Below are 17,897 nucleotides of genomic sequence, written 5' to 3' on the forward strand. Positions count from 1 at the left end.
TTGAATGAGACCTGTCTGTCTCACACTACGACCGTGCGATTCAGCGTGGCTCCAGCCCAGGCTCCCATGAAATTATGGCTACATTTATGTAGCCTTACCTGCTCCGTGGCCCCGGGTGCCCATTACACCTCACTGGTGTCTCCTCCGATCTGCTGGGTGAGGGTAATAGAGCAGAAGCCACCTTGGTGCTGCTGATGCCTGGAGGATGGGGTGCATTTTGCACTCAAAAACCCTCCCCTGTGTGGCAAACTCCCCTGCTGCAGCCTCACACCATGGCTTTGCACCACGAGGGGAAACAAGATACCGGGGAGAGGACTAGAAAGGACTGCTGGCAGCATGGGCTCAGAGGTCATTGCCAGGGACGAGTCAAGAGGGAGGTGCAGGTTAGAGACGGTCTCTGCTTATGAAAATGATGTTCAGTTATGAGAAACACAGTAACGAGAAGAAAAAAAGTCTTGATAAGAATCTTTTATCTCTAACTACTATACCGGTGCTCTCTTCTGTTTCCTCTGCTGCCCTCATGTTGTGTCACTTCGTAACCTGTATTCACCATCAGTATTGATTTACAGGCAAGCAGTTCAGTATTTGGCCCAGAGACAATGAATCTCTGGTGTTCAGCTGTTCCAGCCAGTGTCATGTTCCATATAAAGCGCCTCAGTTTTCACTGGGGTCATTGCTCATATTCAGTAGTTTCCTTTTACTTTGGTCTAGCCGAAAAAAGAAAAAAAAAAAAAAGGACAATAACCGCCTCCCTACAAATGCCAGTACTCCAGAGGTTAATAGCCGTGGTCTCACACTCAGCAGGTGCCCTGGGAGATGCACAGAGAGGAGCAGAGGATCCTGACCCTGCCCGCCTTGGTGCGAGGTGATTGATTTGCCCCCTCAGTTTCCCTTCTCACCTCCATGTGGGAGGATGTGGGGACGGGCACTCTTTAACAGCGGTGGCACCTGTGGAAGCGTTAGGGATGCTCCCGTGTCAGATGGGCACTGTCTCAGGCACTTCACGTTATCCTGCAGCCCCCAGAGCAGAGGAGAGCCCCTCTGCCACCCCGTCCTCCTGCAGAGCGTGGGGTGGGCACGGTCCTCGGGGGTGTTGGGGCTGGGGACGGCTGCTCGAGGGCGCGGATGGCAGCATCTTCCATCTTGAAAAGCAGCAGGAGTGTTTCTGTCCCTTCTGCTGTCCTCCCTGAGGTAGGTGGGTGCCAAAGGGAGCCCTGGGCTTCTCCTGATGGCTGCGGGCTCCTGGAGCAAGGAGATGCCCCAGGGCTCCCACCAGACCGTGCAGGGAGCTCCAAGAGAAACAAGCCAACACAAAACCCCCACTTTAACACTCGAACCCTAGTTTGTAATTGCGCTGTTGATCCAAACAGGCATAAAGGAGAGAGATTAACGGGGAGCTGCGAGTCACGGGTGGCTCCCCCTCATGGCTTGTGAAGCAAGAGAGGAAGAGGAACGCAGAGCCAGGAACTGCTGCTGCCCCAGCCAACCTGCCCCGGGCTCCCGCAGCCCTGCCAGGCTGCGGGAGAATGAGGAAGCATTCCCTGAAGGAAGGCAGAGGTGACCCGCAGAAATTGTCCCCTGTCCCTTTTCCCGCAGGCTTGGAATGCTCCCATGCCATCTGCACGCTGCTTCTGCTCCCCAGCCCTCCCCGCGGCGACATGCCGGACAAATACTGTTACTTAGCAGTTCTCTGCAAGAAGAGAATTTTACAAATTCCTCTCCCGCCGAACGCTGTCACTTGCGAGTGCCTGCCAAGGGCCTGACCTGGCCAGCTGCTTAATATCAGAGCGCTTCGTGCTTTCCCGCTTGTGATAAGCATCTGGGCAGGCAGGGCTAAGGCCAGCGTCCCAGCTAGTCCCAGTCCCGAGGAAGGTTTTGCATGCCCCAAAGCCTGGTTGTTTTTTCCAATTATGTCAGTTGGGCTAATAAAAGTGATTACCTCTTTCGACCAACCCTGCCTTTCTCATTGATCCCACCGGCCGTTCTTCAAATGTCACCCAGCAAGGAGGGAGCACACATCCAATTATAAAAAGAGAAAAGATTAGCATGATGACAAAGCAGCGGGGTCAGCGGTGCAGATGTGCTGCACGAAACAAATGAGCGGTTCCTGGTTTTGACATCCGCCAAGCCCAAGGAACCCTGAAGGAGGCATTCTGGGGTGGGCTGGGGCTCTCCCCAGTTTAGGCAGCATAAGAAACGCAAACTTAACTGTCTTCTTCACCTCTCCTCTGAGGGCTGGTATCATATTTGTTTAAATAAGAAGCCTTGAACATGCTGGAAAGATAATAACTACTCAAAAGCACAGATAAAGGCATGCAAACCTCAAAAGCAATGCAGAGTTTGGGTGATGAAATTTATTTTTCTGTGGGGCAAATTCCTGCCTTTGTTTTGAATCCGTGATCACTAGTCCCACTTGGTGTGGGTCACGGCTGCGTAGCCACGGGCAGGAATCAGCTCAAGCCATGGGCCCACCCCGACACACCTCACTTGGGTGAACAAAGATTGCCAACACAAGCAAGAGCTGCAGAATCAAGGAAGAAAAATCAGCCTTTCTCTGCTTCCTCCGCCACGCCCCGTTAACTAAAGCAGAGGTTCGGGCTTCTTTGAATAGAGTACAACGAGGACAAATATTCAGATGTAACCTGGGCTGGCTGATTTCTGCACCGTGGGCCACAGAGATTTCTAGAGCCCTGAAGCAGGCTCCGGAGAGGGATGTAGGACTGTTCCCAGGGATGTGCAGGACATCACACGCCTTTGATAAAGCACTTGTTACGGAGCAGAGAATTTAGCTTTGACTCTCCCAGAGCTGCTGTTTCCCACCGAGTCCCCAGACCTGCTTCTCCTCCTTTCAAGACTCAGTGCTTCATGCAGGGATGAGCATTTGGGTGTCTGTTGTGACAGGAGCCCTAACGCTTTTTGAATGCTTTGATTTGGTGTCAGAGTATTCCCAGATGTTAGCCTAACCCACGGGAAACAGCACAGCTAACTCACCAGGTCATTACCAGAAACTTACTTTGATCACTTTCTAGACCTTTCCAATCAGCTCTTAAAAGAGAAGGGGGAACAGGGAGCTGAGGATGTGTCATTCCCACGCCTCCTGCTTTTCCTTCCCTGTTCTGCTCTGCTCTCCTGATATTGCATCTCATCTGTGCCTCCGCTTTTCCAGCAGTTTCTTGCCGTGCTTCCCTGCGACGTGTGTGCAGCTGGCCCCGGGGCAGAGGGGCCGTGTGGGGGCCGCTGTGCATGGGACCGGGGAAGGGATCCTGCACCCAGCAAGCGCTCACCGAGACCGCGACTGCGGCCGGGGCAGGCCTCCGCTGGCGTGAAGCTGCGAAAGCCAACGGAGTGCTACAGGCTCCCACCGGCCAGTTGCAGTCGTACCTGTCGGTACCCGCGGGAAATGTACGGCCCCGTTTATCTCCGCGGTGGGCAGGGGAAACTCCTGGTAATCAGCTAAGGCCATTAGCACTGCACACGTGGCTCCCCCGGACGCCCCTGCTTTCCGAAGGCTGCGCGGGTCTGCAGTGGGAAGAGGTGCCCCGTGGACCTTCTGTCCCCGTCTCTTCATTTTAGTGCGCAGATACCGAAGCGGAGTGTGGAAGCCACCAGTTCAGGAAGATCCCTGCCTCGATAGAAACCTCACACCACCGAAACTGCCTTCCATCTCATTTCCTGATTTCCCAGCCCCTGTTCCGCCCCTCTGTTTTAAAACACAAAGCTTTCTCTCCGTACACCAGGCTCTTCTCTATCAAGCGCCGGGGTGCAGCCCGGGTGTGACACAGACACCCGGTGGGACGCGGCGCGGGGCGCAGGCTGCTCCCCACCGCAGCCCAGACACCACTGCCGGTGCCCGGCCCTCGGCACAGCCGCACCGCCTTGTCACCCGGGAAAAACAGGGCAGAATCGTGAAGCCCCATCAGACATCAGCCACTAATGTGTTTCAAATAAGATTTAACATTAATAACTGTTTAATTGCTAACAAAGGCAGGAGTCCTCCACTGCCTCTGCTGCAGGATAGCCACAGTGCAGCACCCAACGAGACACTGAGCAAAAGCGACTCTTTCTGTTCTCCCTTTCTGCGGCATAAGGTAATTTTAGAAGCCACTTCGCTGTCGCCCCCATGAGCCCCCCGGCGCCTGCAGGCAGCGTCGTGTCTCTGCAGGAGAGCGGCGCGGGGCTGGAGGGTGTCAGTGCGGAGCAATGGGCAGAAATGAAATTCCAACAGCAGCGCTATCTCCCGTTAGGTTAGAAGGAAGTTTGCAGGATTCCTTAGTCCTTATTTAGCAAATTTGTTTGCTTTGGAGGGAAATATTTGTGATAGCGTCTGAAGCTAAGCACACGCCTGGCTGCAGCGTGGCAGCGCGCAGCAGTCACACAGCCTCCCCCCCCGGCCAGCACTCCTGGGACAGTTGAGGGGACGCCTTGACCATCTCTGGGGTTTCTGGAGCTCGGCTGAAGCTCCAGCACTCGGATGCATCCCACCACCCTGTGCTCAGCGGGGTGCTGGGCTGGGGGTGAAGCTGCAGCAACGGTGCTGGGCTGGGGGCTGGGGGGGACAGAGACCTGGGTGACATAGAATCATAGAATAGTTTGGGTTGGAAGAGACCTTTAAAGGTCATCTAGTCTAACCCCCCTGCAATGAGCAGGGACATCTTCAACTAGATCAGGTTGCTCAAAGTGGCAACCTTGAGTGTTTCCAGGGACGCAGCATCCACCACCTCACTGGGCAACCTATGCCAGTGTTTCATCATCCTCATTGTAAAAATTTTTTCCTTGTATCTAATCTAAATCTCCCTTCTTTCAGTTTAAAATCTGTTACCCCTCATCCTATCACTCCACTCCCTGATCCAGAGTCCCTCTCCATCTCTCCTGGAGCCCCTTTAGGGACTGGAAGTGGCTCTAATGTCTCCCTGGAGCCTTCTCTTCTCCAGGCTGAACACCCCCAGCTCTCTCAGCCCTCCCAGCAGAGGGGCTCCAGCCCTTGGAGCATCTTCGTGGCCTCCTCTGGCCCCGCTCCAACAGATCCATGTCCTTCTGCTGTTGGAGGCCCCAGAGCTGGATGCGGTGGTCCAGGTGGGGTCTCCCTAGAGCAGAGCAGAGGGGTAGAATCCCCCGCTCGCCCTGCTGGCCACCCTGCTGGGGATGCAGCCCAGGATGTGGTTGGCTTTCTGGTCCATGAGTGCACATTGATGGGTCACACCTCCTGGCACTAAGTGTCACCCGTGAGGGTGGGAGCTCTCCGGAAAGCCAAAGCCCCATGCCCAGCCAGGAACAAAGCCTCTGTGAGTACCAGCATCCTCAGGATTTTCCTGGTGCCACGCGTGCTGGGGACACCCCGGGGCAGGGAGCACACAGGGGTGCGTGTGTGGGGGGGGGTGGGGACAACCCCCGGGGGGCAGGGGCTGCAGGGACACCCCCTGAGGCAGGGAGCGCTTGCGGAAGGCGCGGGGACACCGCGGGGCAGGGCCTGGGGGCACAGGTGGGGTGGAAACCAGGGGGACACCCTGGGGTGGAGACACGCGTGGGCGGGGGAGGGCGACACCGCGGAGGGAGGGGGGGGAGCATTAAGCGTGGAGTATGGGGGGAGCGTGGGGACACCGCGGCGTGGGGACACCCTGGGGTGGGGACCACGCGTGGCCGCGGAGAGCGCGCGGGCGGGGACACGCGTGGGGCAGGCGGCCGGGGCGGGTGTGTGTGTGTGTGTGTGTGTGTTGGTGCGGGGGGGCTGTGGGGGGGTGCGAGGTGCGCGCGGGGCGCGGGGCGCGGCGCGGGCTGCCATTGGCTGTGTGGGGCTGATGTCACGGCGGGTGTCGCTATAAGCTCCGCGGCGCCCAACGGGCTGAGGGCAGTCGGGCGGGCGCGCGGCCGCCGCGCGCGGGACGGGACGGGACGGGACGGGACGGGAGCGGCGCGGAACGGAACGGCGAGGTGCGGAGCGCTCCCAGGCACGTCCAGCGTGAGCACCCCCCCCCCCGCGCCCAGCCCGCCCCGCACCTGCCGTCCCGTATGCGCGGCTCCCGGTGCAGCGCTGCCGCCGAGGAGCCCTAGGCAAAAGCAAGCCCCCGCCGCCCGCCCGGGGGGCTGCTGGAGGGGAGGGGAGGGGAGGGAAGCGGGGGGCCATGGGGGTGGCAGGCACCGAGCTGCCCGGCGGCAACGTGAGCGCCAACCAGAGCGCCGCCGACCCCACGGTGTCGCGGGACGTGTGGATGGTGGGCATGGGGATCCTCATGTCGGTGATCGTGCTGGCCATCGTCTTCGGCAACGTGCTGGTGATCACTGCCATCGCCCGGTTCCAGCGCCTGCAGACTGTCACCAACTACTTCATCACCTCGCTGGCCTGCGCTGACCTGGTGATGGGGCTGGCCGTGGTGCCCTTCGGCGCCAGCCACATCATTATGGAAATGTGGAAGTTTGGGAACTTCTGGTGTGAGTTCTGGACCTCCTTGGACGTGCTCTGCGTCACGGCCAGCATCGAGACCCTCTGCGTCATTGCCGTGGACCGGTACTTTGCCATCACCTCCCCTTTCAAGTACCAGAGCCTGCTGACCAAAAGCAAAGCACGTGTGGTCATCCTCGTGGTGTGGGTGGTCTCAGCCCTCACCTCCTTCTTGCCCATACAAATGCACTGGTACCGGGCAGACCGTGAGGAGGCCATCCTGTGCTACGAGAAGGACACATGTTGCGATTTCTTCACCAACCAAGCCTACGCCATTGCCTCCTCCATCATCTCCTTCTACCTTCCACTCGTGGTCATGGTGTTTGTGTACGCCAGGGTCTTCCAGGTGGCCAAGAAGCAGTTGCAGAAGATAGACAGGAGCGAGGGGAGGTTTCACACCCAGAACAAGGAGCTGGAGCAGAAAGGGGGAGCTGGGCACCGCCGTTCCTCCAAGTTCTTCTTGAAGGAGCACAAGGCCCTCAAGACCCTGGGCATCATCATGGGCACCTTCACGCTGTGCTGGCTGCCCTTCTTCATCGTCAACATCGTGCATGTCATCCAGGACGACATCATACCCAAGTACGTGTACATCCTCTTGAACTGGCTGGGCTATGTCAACTCTGCCTTCAACCCTTTGATCTACTGCCGGAGCCCGGACTTCAGGTATGCCTTCCAGGAGCTCCTGTGCCTCCGCAGGTCCGCCCTGAAGATGTATGCCAACGGCTACTCAAACAGCAACGGCAAGAGCGACTACAACGAGGAGCACAACGGCTACCCCCTGGCATCGGATAAAACCTGCGAGTTGCTCTGCGAAGAGGGCTCCTTCCCTCACCCCGAGGACTTTTTGCACTGCAAAGGTACTGTGCCTAGCGGGTAGCTTCGAGACGCGAGGGGCTCTGGCGTGGCACACATCGGTTATAAAGAGGAGCCTTTATCTAAGGAAAACCAAAACCCATTATAATAATAATAATAATAATAATAATAATAATAATAATAATAATAATAATAATAATCCTCCTCTAGAGCGCACCTAAAATCTAATGGCTGCAAGAAACCCCAAAAGTCGGCAAACCTGCAAACAGGTGGGGGGTTGCCCCGGGCAGGGTCGGGCGGGCTCCTTGCAGTCGGCCCGTTTAGGGGCAGGGCCGTGGGTCCTTCGAGCCAGGGGGGTGGAGGGGGGGCGGAATTTAAGGCTGTGCAGAAATCTCGTCCCTAGAGGAACTGCCTGGCCGCGGCCAGTGTTCAACTACCTCATGACCGTACCGGGGCGGCGGGAGGGGGGCCGGGGCTGCAGCGCCCCCCCCCCCCACCTCCGCCGGCAGCACCGCCCGCGGAGCCGCCCGTCTGCCCGGGTCCCTGCTCATCACCGAGCCGCTGGCCGTGGGACCCCTCCCCGGCCAGGAGGGCAGCCTCGGGCGGCGGTGACAGGGTTGTGCAGCCCAGGGGACTTGTGCGGAGGTGGCACCCTGCGACAATATCCCCGGGGAGGGGGGCTAGGAGCGCGGCTCGGCAGGGCTGTGTCGGATCGGCGGCTGGTGCAGGCACTGGGACGGTTTAAACAACGCCCAGAAACAGCGAATGTTGTTTTTTTGGGTTTTGGTTTTTTTTTTGCCAAATGCTATAGGACTTTCTGCTGAAATAATAATATAATAATAATAGAAATAAATCGACTGTTTGCCCAGAATGTGAGACTGTGACTGTGGGACTCAGGAATGCGGTGCTGGGAAGTTGGGTGAAATGCTGCTACAACCACAGCCCGTCCTCTTGTTGAGGCTCCAACCAAAGCTTTTAAACTGCCCGGTTTGTTTAATTAACTTCAAGTCTCAAATGACCGCGAGCCCGAGGAGGTGGGGAGGGAGGGGATGTTTTATTTTCAGTGGCAGGCTGGAAGCACGGCTCTGGCCGCGGGACGGCTGGAGGTTGGTTGGTTTGTTTGTTGAGGGGTTTGGGGTTTTTTTGGTTTTTTTTTTTTCGGCTTGTTGCAGGCTTTGCATTTCGTTCCCGGGCTGGAAGAGTTGGCGGCGGGCGCGCAGGGCTGTCAGGGGGGCGGCAGACACGGGCGGGCAGGTGTGGGCTGCGGGACGCCACGGGACGGCGACGGCGACAGGGGTGGCACTGCTGCCGAGGGCTTGCTCTCGGAAAGTTCCCAGCTGGGGAAAATCAGCAGTCGGGGTGGGAAATGGAGCGCCCCCCCGCATTGCTTTCACCTGCGGCTGCTGTGTGAAAGGCTGGACCCGAGGGGCGGGAGGATGGTCCAAGTGCGGGGGGTTTTCAGAAACGCTCGGGAGAGGTGCGGGGAAACGGTGGCTGACGGGACCTACCGGCAGTCTGTGGGGCCCTGGTGTCCCGTGGGGGGATGCTCGGGCTCATCTCCCCTCCTGGGGACATGTTGTGGTCAGTTTGGGGATCGGTGGGTGCCCGGCAGAGCTGGCTTTGGGGATCGGTGGGGTGACCAGCTAGCCGGGGGGTGACCCGGAGCCGAGTCCCCTGGGGCTGGTGCCCGCCGCTGCAGGCGGCAGAGGGGGTTTGGGGCAGAGCTGGAAGGAGGTCGGGGGCTGGGAGGGGGAATGGAGCAGAGTTTCTGGCTGCTGACACCTCTGTGCAGTCCCCGTGCGGCCCTGGCTCTCTTGTGTGCTCTGAGAAGGACTTGCCCCAAGCGCTGCTGCCGAACGGGGCAGCCCCAGGGAGAACTGGAGGGGAATCCCCCCCCGGAATGGCACTGGGCGGGGAGGGGGCGCGGATTGCTGCTGGCCTCTGCTGCGGCTGTTGCAAGGTGCAGGGCAGTGACCAGCTCCTCCTTGAGCTCTCATACTCCTCATGGTAAAGCCCAACCTGGCTCTTGTTGGCTGGGGCTGGGGTCTGGAAAATCCTAGTGCTCCTTTCTTTCCCAAAGCGGTCCTGATCCTGCTTGGAAAGGGTGCTGGGAAGGAGGAACAGCTGTAAAAGCCCTCTGCTCCTCTAGCCCTGTCACGGGTGCTGGCTCAGCTCCTCTTGCAGCCTTTCCAGCTCAGCACTACAGCAGAGGCAGGGAATGTGCCCGAGAGCCCTTCCCTCCTGCCTCTGGCTGTCTGCTGCCATGCCTGTGCCTCTCGCTGCCCTCACCCGCTGCCTTGGTGGGGCTGCCAGCAGCGCCTCAAGTCCTTTGAGCATGAGCCACTTGAGCAAAGGAGAGGTGTGATGGCATGAGGTGTGTGAGGCTCCAGGTCAGCAAAAACATTTGCTCCCCAGATAAACATTAACAGGCTGTCGGAGCAGGGGGAGACCCAGCGCAGGACTGGGACCAGCAGTCAGGTGCTGTTTGCTTCGTACTGTACAAGGATTGAAATGCGAGAGGGTGGCATGCTGCGGTGTCCGTGTAGGTACGCGCTGGGGGCTAGAGATGCACTTTAGCTCAGTGCGAAGCAAGATTATTATGGAGTATTCAGGGGGAAGTAAAAATTAACCTCTTGATTTTAGTGATCGATATCGCCTGTGTTGTTTTATCTCCTGTGTTTTTGATCTTGCCAGCCACTTGCTGCATTTTGCAATGCCTGGGGGCAGCGTAGGTTAGCGGGTAGCAAGGGCACAGCGGGAGGAGGTGTCCCACAGTGATGTCCCTCCTGATAGGGGTCAGACCAGCCTCTGGCAGCCTCAGCAGCCAAACTCCTACTGGCTTTGGGGCAGGAGCCTCCAGCGCCAAGAAATCCAGTGTCCACATTTCAGTTGCTGTTTGTGTTTTTACTGTTATTAATTATTTGCATTTCGGTAGCAAATGTTGTGGACCAGGAATTTGTTGTCCAAATAATTGCTCTATCTGTTTGTCTGGCTCTGCTCATACTTCAGGCATTGTGGCTGTATGTAGCCAAAGCTGAGAGACGAGCAAGTGGCTAATTGCAGAACCACTACAGCATCCAGAGTGCACGTGGAAGGGATGGGGGACATGGGGCTGTTTGCACTGGGCAGTTGACCTCGGTACTCCCATGCTCAGCTACAGTTTTAGGAAACCTCGGGCTTGCAACGAAGTCTGAGTGTTGAAGAACTTGTTTCTTTCCTCTAAGGCAACGTTAGTAAAACTGGTGAATAGGAGCTGTGCAGTTCTGGGGAGCAGCTGGAATTGAAAGAGAGAAATATTGGAGGAAAAAAATATGGCATCACCAAAGCTGAACCTGACAAACCTTCCCTGTTCTGTGGTTGAAAAAGAAAAGTTACGTAAAGGAATCCTCTGGCTTGTTAGAATATTTTTTTAATAAAAAAAGATAGTTTTATAGATACATGCTAGGCATTAAAAAATGGAGCACTGAAGTCAGGATACTAGCTGCTTAAATTGATTTTGGGGTACTTCGGATTTTAACACTAAGCAGAGAGTTGGCTCAGGTTAAATATATCTGATCAAACACACAGCTGTGACTTCATTTGAGGAGAATCACTGTGACAAAATACCAAATTCCTATTGCAAACAGAGCAGGGTACCTTCTGTGCTGCTGGTTTGTACCTTACGCCACTGCCACAAAGACGGATAGAGCACGGGTGGGACACCGTCCACCCCCCGGTGTCAGTGGGTACAGCTGACGGGAGCTTTGTGGTACATTCACTGCTTTTAGGCTCTTTGGCCAAACAGATTGTTATTGGTTTTGAAGTCTTAGTCAAGGTGAGCGTCACAAACGCAGCTTTTGTGTTGTTACAAAATACTGCCCTCGCCGTAGGTCCTGCTTGTGATTCGGGCAGCTGCAGTTTCCACATCAGGGGCTGTCTTTGCTTTGTCCTCCAAAACGGGCAGGGTATGGAGAGCTGCTGAGTTATGCCAGTCCTTTGCCTCTTGGGAGCATTCCTGGAGAGCTTTTGCTTTCTGGGAAGCTCAGGCCTTGAAATATAACCTGCTGCTTGCTCCGGCACCGAGGAGGTGTGGAAGTGCAAGGGGAGCTGGTGGAGGGGACCGGGTCTAGGTGCAGATCCCCACTGGGAGCTCGACCCGAGCATCTCTTGAGGACTGGCTGTTCCCAAAGCGCCTCATATCACCGGTTCTTTGGCAATTCCTAATGCGCAGCGTCGCCTGTCAGTGCATATCGCCTTGGCGTGGGGTGTCGGGGTGGGCTTGGCCTCACCTGTGGAGCCCAGTCCACACCTGGTGGCCTCCCCTGTGGTTCAGGGGAAGGTGGGACCCCGGCCCAAGGACACTGCCGAGGCAGCGGGTACGGCAGAGAGGGAGGGAAGAGACTTAAGTTACCAAATGCACCCAAATGCTTGAAAATAGGCCAGGGATTAGTAGTGCAGAAAGGAGAGCCCAGCTCCTCCGGAGAGCGAGCGGATGTGCGAGCAGGCACACAACGTGCTCTTCAGCTCTCCCACGTCACAGCCGCTGGGCTTTTCAAAGGGCTTATTTATGTATTTATTTACCATAAGGGACATGTTTTTGCCGTAGAGGGGAGGGCTAGGAGTAAACAGCAGGCTGCAATCTGTCTCCCAGCATCTTGTGCCCTTCTGCTATTACGATGGTCCTGCTGTCAGCAGTCTCAAGCACCGGCACTGGCTAAAGGAAGGGTTTCTGTCCCCCTCCCTTTGCCAGTCCTCTGCCTCTGAGTGTTTGCTTCCACTGGTGTGATGAATCCATTTCCCAAGGAGGTGGGTTTAGGAGCCTGGCAGGAGGGAGGGTGTCCTATCTTGCACGTTCCGTTCTTTGTTCTCTGTCAGCAGACAGAAAGCACCATCCTTCTAAAAGCGGCGGGGAAGCAAAGGTTTCCTGAGCAAGCGTGGCAGTGCCTGGCTGTGTCCCTGGGCAGGGAGGATGGAAAGGGGGAGCCAGGAAAGGTGCCTGCTGGTCTGCTCACCAGCATCGCCCCAGTCTTCCCCCTCCCCAGCTGTCTTTACAGAAGCATCCAGCCCCAGTGAAGCACCTCGTACCTCGGCTGACCCACGCCTTTTGCTAACTTGTAAGACAGTATCGGTGCCTGCACTTCAGGTTTGCAGTGTGCACGGTACCCAGGGTGCTCCTTCAGGTTCAGAGGAGCAAGGGCTGTTTTGAAAAGCCCCCCTGGTCTTGGATGTTGTTCTCAGCAGAGAGGTAGTGTGACCCCCGGCTCCCCGAGGCTAGTGTTTTGCAAGGATTAAGGTCCCTTACCTCGCTGTTTTTACACTTGTGCTTGGTTTCTCAGGTCCACGAGTAGGACCGCAGCCACGCTTTGGTGTCTCCTCCCAGTGCAACACAGTCTCTTTTAATGTGAAAGCTTGGCTCTTTCTGAGACTTGAACCCAGCAGCCCGAGCACTTCTTCCCCTTGTTATTCTTTTATTGGAGCTGTTTTGAAAGCGAGCATCAGCCCTAACCTTTCTTCCTAGGGGCAAAGAGAACATTTTGCAATGAACACACATCCCAGGCTGTGAGAACACCGTCATTTGGCAGCTGGGGTAGCTACACCCTCTTATCAGAGACATTCCTGCGGGGTGACCAGCCGCACAGGGCACCTGTGGGGACCTGTAGGTGCTTTTTGTCGTATTACAGAGTTGGGCTGCCTCTTGGGAGATGCTCTACGGCTGTTCCTCAAGGGCCCGAGCTGCAGCTGGTGGCACGGGCAGACCCTGTGGCACAACCGCTCCCTCTTGCACCCTGGGCAGAAGGACGGAGGCTCGTGTTTGCCTGCCACAAAACAAAGTACAGCCAGCTCGGTTGGGAGCACAGACGCTCTCCTGGGGTCTTGGTGACACAGCCTGGGTCCAGACAGAGCAGTGCACCCTCAAAACTGGAGTTTACACAGAACTTGGGAGGAGGTCATCCCTCCTGGTATGTGTTGTAAGGGTGGGATACGATCCTGATTCACCTGGATTTGGCAGTGGGTACCTGCTGGAATTGTTGTGTGTAAGGGCGATGAATCAAGCAGAGTATTTCAGGGGGTGTCGAGCCTCTACAAACATTCTTCATCATGAAAACAAGTGGATTTGCTGCTTTTCCATGCATGCAATTTCAGGTTTTCTCCTGTTTTCTTATCCTCCCAATGGCAGGACCATACAACTGAATTTCGGTGCAATATTGCCAGTGCCAGCAAGAGTGGATTGGGAAATATTTACTTGTTTACTGGTCTTGGTAAGGTCATTTTTGCACAAGTGCACATATATTTAAATATATGTATGTTTCTGTGTGTGTGTTTATCTCCATTATCTATATACAACGATATATAGATCTGTATATAAACAAGGAAATGTAAAGGTATTTTGTTGTGCTAGGTAGATCGTAGGTGAAGATCTGTATGTTCAAAAGTTTGAGTATTTATTGCAGGTCCTATTGATTGATTGTGTTTAAATAAAGAGTATTTATGGTATGCTTGTAGTCAAGTGTCCTTGCTTAAAGCTGTTTTGCTGGCTCTATTTCCCCCATACTCTCCAAGACTCTTCCAGTGAATCCTTCAGGGCTCATTAAAACAAACCAGCGCCTGAATAGCCCGGTGCTGGCGGGGAGGCACACGCAGCCTCCTCGAGTGGATAAGGATTTTATTAGTTTATGCAGTGCATTGAGCCCTGGAAAGGGTGAGGAAGTTGGAGATGCTCAGCATCTTGCTGTAAAAGGGCTTCTCTGTTTTTCCACCTCTTATGTCAGGGTTCGCAGGCAAAGCGGTTTTTAAAAATCCACCTGCTCTTCTGCCTGTTTGGACTTGAAACACTGGCAGTCTTGGGTGGCTCCTGTGCCCCTGTGGCAGAGCAGGGCTGCTGCAGAAGCGCGGACCGGTACAGCTGGGGGCTTTAATCCTCTGTTGCTGATCACCAGTGCCAGCCTTCCCCGGGACTGGGAAGGAAACACAGATGGAGAGTGCAGAGACTGTTGGGATGGGAAAGGTGAAACACTGCAAAATGTACGCAGGGCTTGTCCATAAAGCCTGGTGTGCCTCTGCTCCCGCTCCGTCCCAGAAGCAACCCCCCCGCTGGCATGGCAGCAGGATGAATGGTGGCTCTGCTCCCTCTCTCCTGCTCGGGCCAGGTCTGCCCTCGCCCGGGACGGGCACCACACACCTCAGCAGGGCTCCTGGCTCCGCACAGGGCCAACGCCTCGCTGCAGCTCCTCCAGCCCTGCCAGTTTGGAGCTTGGGCTGGAAGCGATAACGGTAATGGAAGTAACCCTGAAGTAACAGGGGTGACAGGCGCACAATGTGGTAGGTCACTTCTGTCTGCCCCAGATTTCTTGATCTTCTAATTAAGATTGGAAAAGCTTCCGGGGGAGTGTCTTTGGAAAAGTATCCTAGTCTCTCTGTTACCTGTTGCCTAGCCCTGTTGTCCTGGTGCTCTTATTGCTTCGGGTGGGGGTGGAGAAAGAGCATGGTTAATGTAGAGCAGGATCCCAGCCCAGCATGTTGCAATGACAAGTATTTTGTATTCTTTGTGCCACTTAAGACCATGATGAAAGTCTTGGCAGCAGAGGCCAGCGTGTGCCCTGCACGTTTTGAGGCTTCTCCTTTCCAGAAACAACAGCGGGGAGTCGTCGTGCAGCTTGGACAGGGAGGGATTGCACCAGGCACTTCCAAAACATGGCAGATGCCCAAATTATAATAATTTATGGGTTTGTGACTTTGTGCTTTCAAGGGATAGAGAGCCCCAGCTAGAAACACAAGGTGTTGCTGATTGCAGGGGTCCTGAAGAGGGAATCAGAGTCAGACCATCCGCATCTTGCGGGGGACAGCCTCAGCTGCCGTCCAGCTCCCCCTGGCCCCGTTGAAACAGGATGTTTAGACTGCAGGATGTTTAATATCCCATCTTACGGAAAGGTGCTTGATCTTAAGAGGCGCTTAGAGCCCAGAGCGTGCTTCACAGCACCTTTGGTGATTGCCCTGAGGCTCCCAGCAGCCCCTCTTGGCTCTGGTCCTCCAGTGATGCCAAAGGAAAGGCATTAGGAAACCACAGCGGCCGCTGCTAGAGCTACCTGCAGTCTCACAGACATGACTTCATTGCAGGCGTAGGCAATGGGAGCAAAGAAGAGAGGATCTCACCAGCCCTAGAGACGGTCTGAACGCAGCTCCCCACTCGCACCACCTCCTCGGTGGCTTGGGCCGGGGAGGGGTTCAGGCTCCACTGCTGAGCTCCGCAGCCTCAGCCCAGTCCTGAGAAATGCATAAACAACAAACGGCCTCTGGGAAGCCCCTGCCAAGTCCTTTCTCCCTCATGTAAATATTTTCTCCTCTTAAGTGTATGTGAGTGTGAAAAATCCTTCCTTAATCTTTTTTTCTCTCTGGCTGAAGGAAATACTTGTTCATCCCTGGGTGGGGACTGCCCTCATCTTGCTATTTCGCAGGCATCAGCCCAAGCAAGAGCCACGCTGCCGAAAACATTCCTTACTGCCCCCAAAGCCGCACTGCTCTGCCTGCCTCGCAAGCCCACTGGCATTGGAGCCAATGGTGCCTACCGCGACGGGCGCCTGTCGGCACGTTACACTCCTCAGTGGCAGCTGGATGGAGGTCCCATGGGCTGCAGCGTGTGGACAGCAAATTGGAGAATTTTTTCCACAATTTGGAAAATTCTGTGGAATTCCCAGAGGCCCTCTGCTCGGGACCTCAGCTGAGGTCTGCGTCTCACCGAAATATGAAGATGTTGCTGTTGGTGGTTTCAGAGAGGAAGCGTGTCAGCGCGGTGGCCAGCCTCACACAAGAGAACGATGCTGAGATAGATAGATCCGTACCAGCCTTGGCTGCAGGTCTCTTGTGATACCCCGTTGCAAGGCAGACACTACTGTGCTGCTCTGCCTGAGCGCCAGCCTGGCTGAGCATGGCGCCTTCTTTATAGAGACGAGTTAGGCTCAAAACCCAGAGTGCAGAGCTGCTGAGTGTGAAGGGATGTACGAACAGCTTTGTAACTAAAGAAGAGGGGACAGAAGCCGTTCCCTCGTGCTCAGATGAGAAACACCCTCACAGCAGCCCAGCAATTCGATACAGAGAGATGTTGACTTTCTAGGCTGGGTTTTAGGATGGTCTCCCAGCGGGATTTGCTGTGTTGGGCTCTTGAGATGCCTTTCCTGCCCCCTGCGCCTTCCCGGGTGCCTCTAGGCTCTGTGTACGTTAGCCCCCTTCAAGCAGGACCTCTTTCCACCCAGCTTGCCATATATGAAAGATGTGTTTGCTGTAAACCACCAGGTCACAGATTTTCCACTGGGATGTGTGTTACTCTGTTCCTGGGCTGGACTGCGGTGCCAGATGCAGTGGTGTGAGCTGGAAGGTAACTCGTGAAATCTGTCGTGACAGTCAACACTCTGCATGATCTTGAAAGCTGGCTTGTAGGAGGGTCCGTGTCTGATTACAAAGAACTTTGGCGTGGAAGGTGGGAGGGAAGGAGAGATGGGCTGGAAGGGTAGGTGGTACTCAGCACAACAACTTTTCTAGCACAGACATCAGCGCAGTGTCTCACCATGAATGGCATTTTGCTTTGGGTTGCAATGAGTGCTGGTAGGGACCTGCCTTTCACCACGACCAGCCCTTTGAAGTGCTCTGGCTCAGAGGCACCTCTCCCCTTGCCTTCTCCTGGCAAGCACAGGTTGTCCTCTTCTTCTTTTCAGCTTCGTGAAAGTGGAGCCATTTGTGAACTCGCCAGAGTTTTGCACCAGGGAGATGCTGGCACGTTCCCTGCCGTGGGAGACGGGGCCCTGAGTAGCAGTGGTGGCCGTGGAGAGGCAATGAAGGCAAGTCCCACCCAAACCTGGAGATCCTGCTGTCTCCAGCTGAGATACAAATACAGAGATACAGAGTACAAGTATATACAGTTATAGGCATGGAAGCGGGGAAGGCACTTAGCCGGGGGCACAATCCACAGCTATCGGAGTTAATGCATATCACTTCAGCACAGCAGCTGAGGCAAAGGGGAGCTGCAGGGGGGAGACGCATGGGAGGAAAAAGGAGGAGCAAAACCACAGAAATGCATTTTGTGACTCAGAGAAAGAAGGCCATTCCTCAGGAACTGCATAGCATGATTTGTTCAGCTCATTTTAAAGCTGGATGTGTGGTTCCCCATCCCGCCGGGGCTCCCTGCTGCAGAGAAAGACCCTTCTTAAAAGGGAATCCTCAGGGTACCTATTTATAGCATGGAAACCCCTCCAGGAGAGTCATCCAGCCCTGAACCAACATCTCCCTGTCCCCGGCAGCGGAGCGATGTGCAGGCTGTCCCTCCTGCAGGCCCAGCCCCTCCTTCGCGGGGGCCCAGCTGACAGTGGCTATCAGACTGTTAGGGACAGTTGGGGGCATCTCTCCCTGGCGGGGGAGGTGATGACACCCCAGCTGCCGGGCCGGCAGGGGCAGGAGGGGGCAGGGAGAGGGACAGGGTGCCGGACAGGGTGCCAGGCTGCCCCTCACTTGGTGACAGGGGAGAGTCAAGTGATGGGAGACGGGAGGTGCCTGCTGTTCCCAGAAAGGAAAGGTCAGGGCGCAGCGCTGTGGGGCGATCAGCCTCCGTGATCAGCCTCCGAGCAGAGCCGGTGGCAGCAGGGCCAGGGCCGGGGGGCTGTGATTTCTAGGCATGGCTTGT

At 55.8% G+C, this 17,897-nt stretch overlaps 1 protein-coding gene across 2 annotated transcripts in view; it reads left to right on the forward strand.

Annotated features, from left to right (window-relative positions):
• The first annotated feature begins 6,118 nt into the window (after positions 1-6,118).
• ADRB2 (adrenoceptor beta 2) overlaps positions 6,119-17,897 on the forward strand; it is a 37,066-nt gene continuing 25,287 nt past the window's right edge. The window contains exon 1 of one of the 2 annotated variants that reach the window (XR_008468866.1): positions 6,119-8,355. Coding sequence is in view for 1 of the 2 variants with exons in the window: in XM_054217503.1 (XP_054073478.1) it covers positions 6,120-7,293 (1,174 nt within the window). In the remaining variant the exon portion in view is untranslated. The remainder of the gene's footprint in view (positions 8,356-17,897) is intronic. The other variant, XM_054217503.1, reaches the window with a different exon arrangement.

This window comes from Rissa tridactyla, chromosome 11 (assembly GCF_028500815.1).
Source record: "Rissa tridactyla isolate bRisTri1 chromosome 11, bRisTri1.patW.cur.20221130, whole genome shotgun sequence".
In the NCBI taxonomy this organism is placed as follows: Eukaryota; Metazoa; Chordata; class Aves; order Charadriiformes; family Laridae; genus Rissa; species Rissa tridactyla.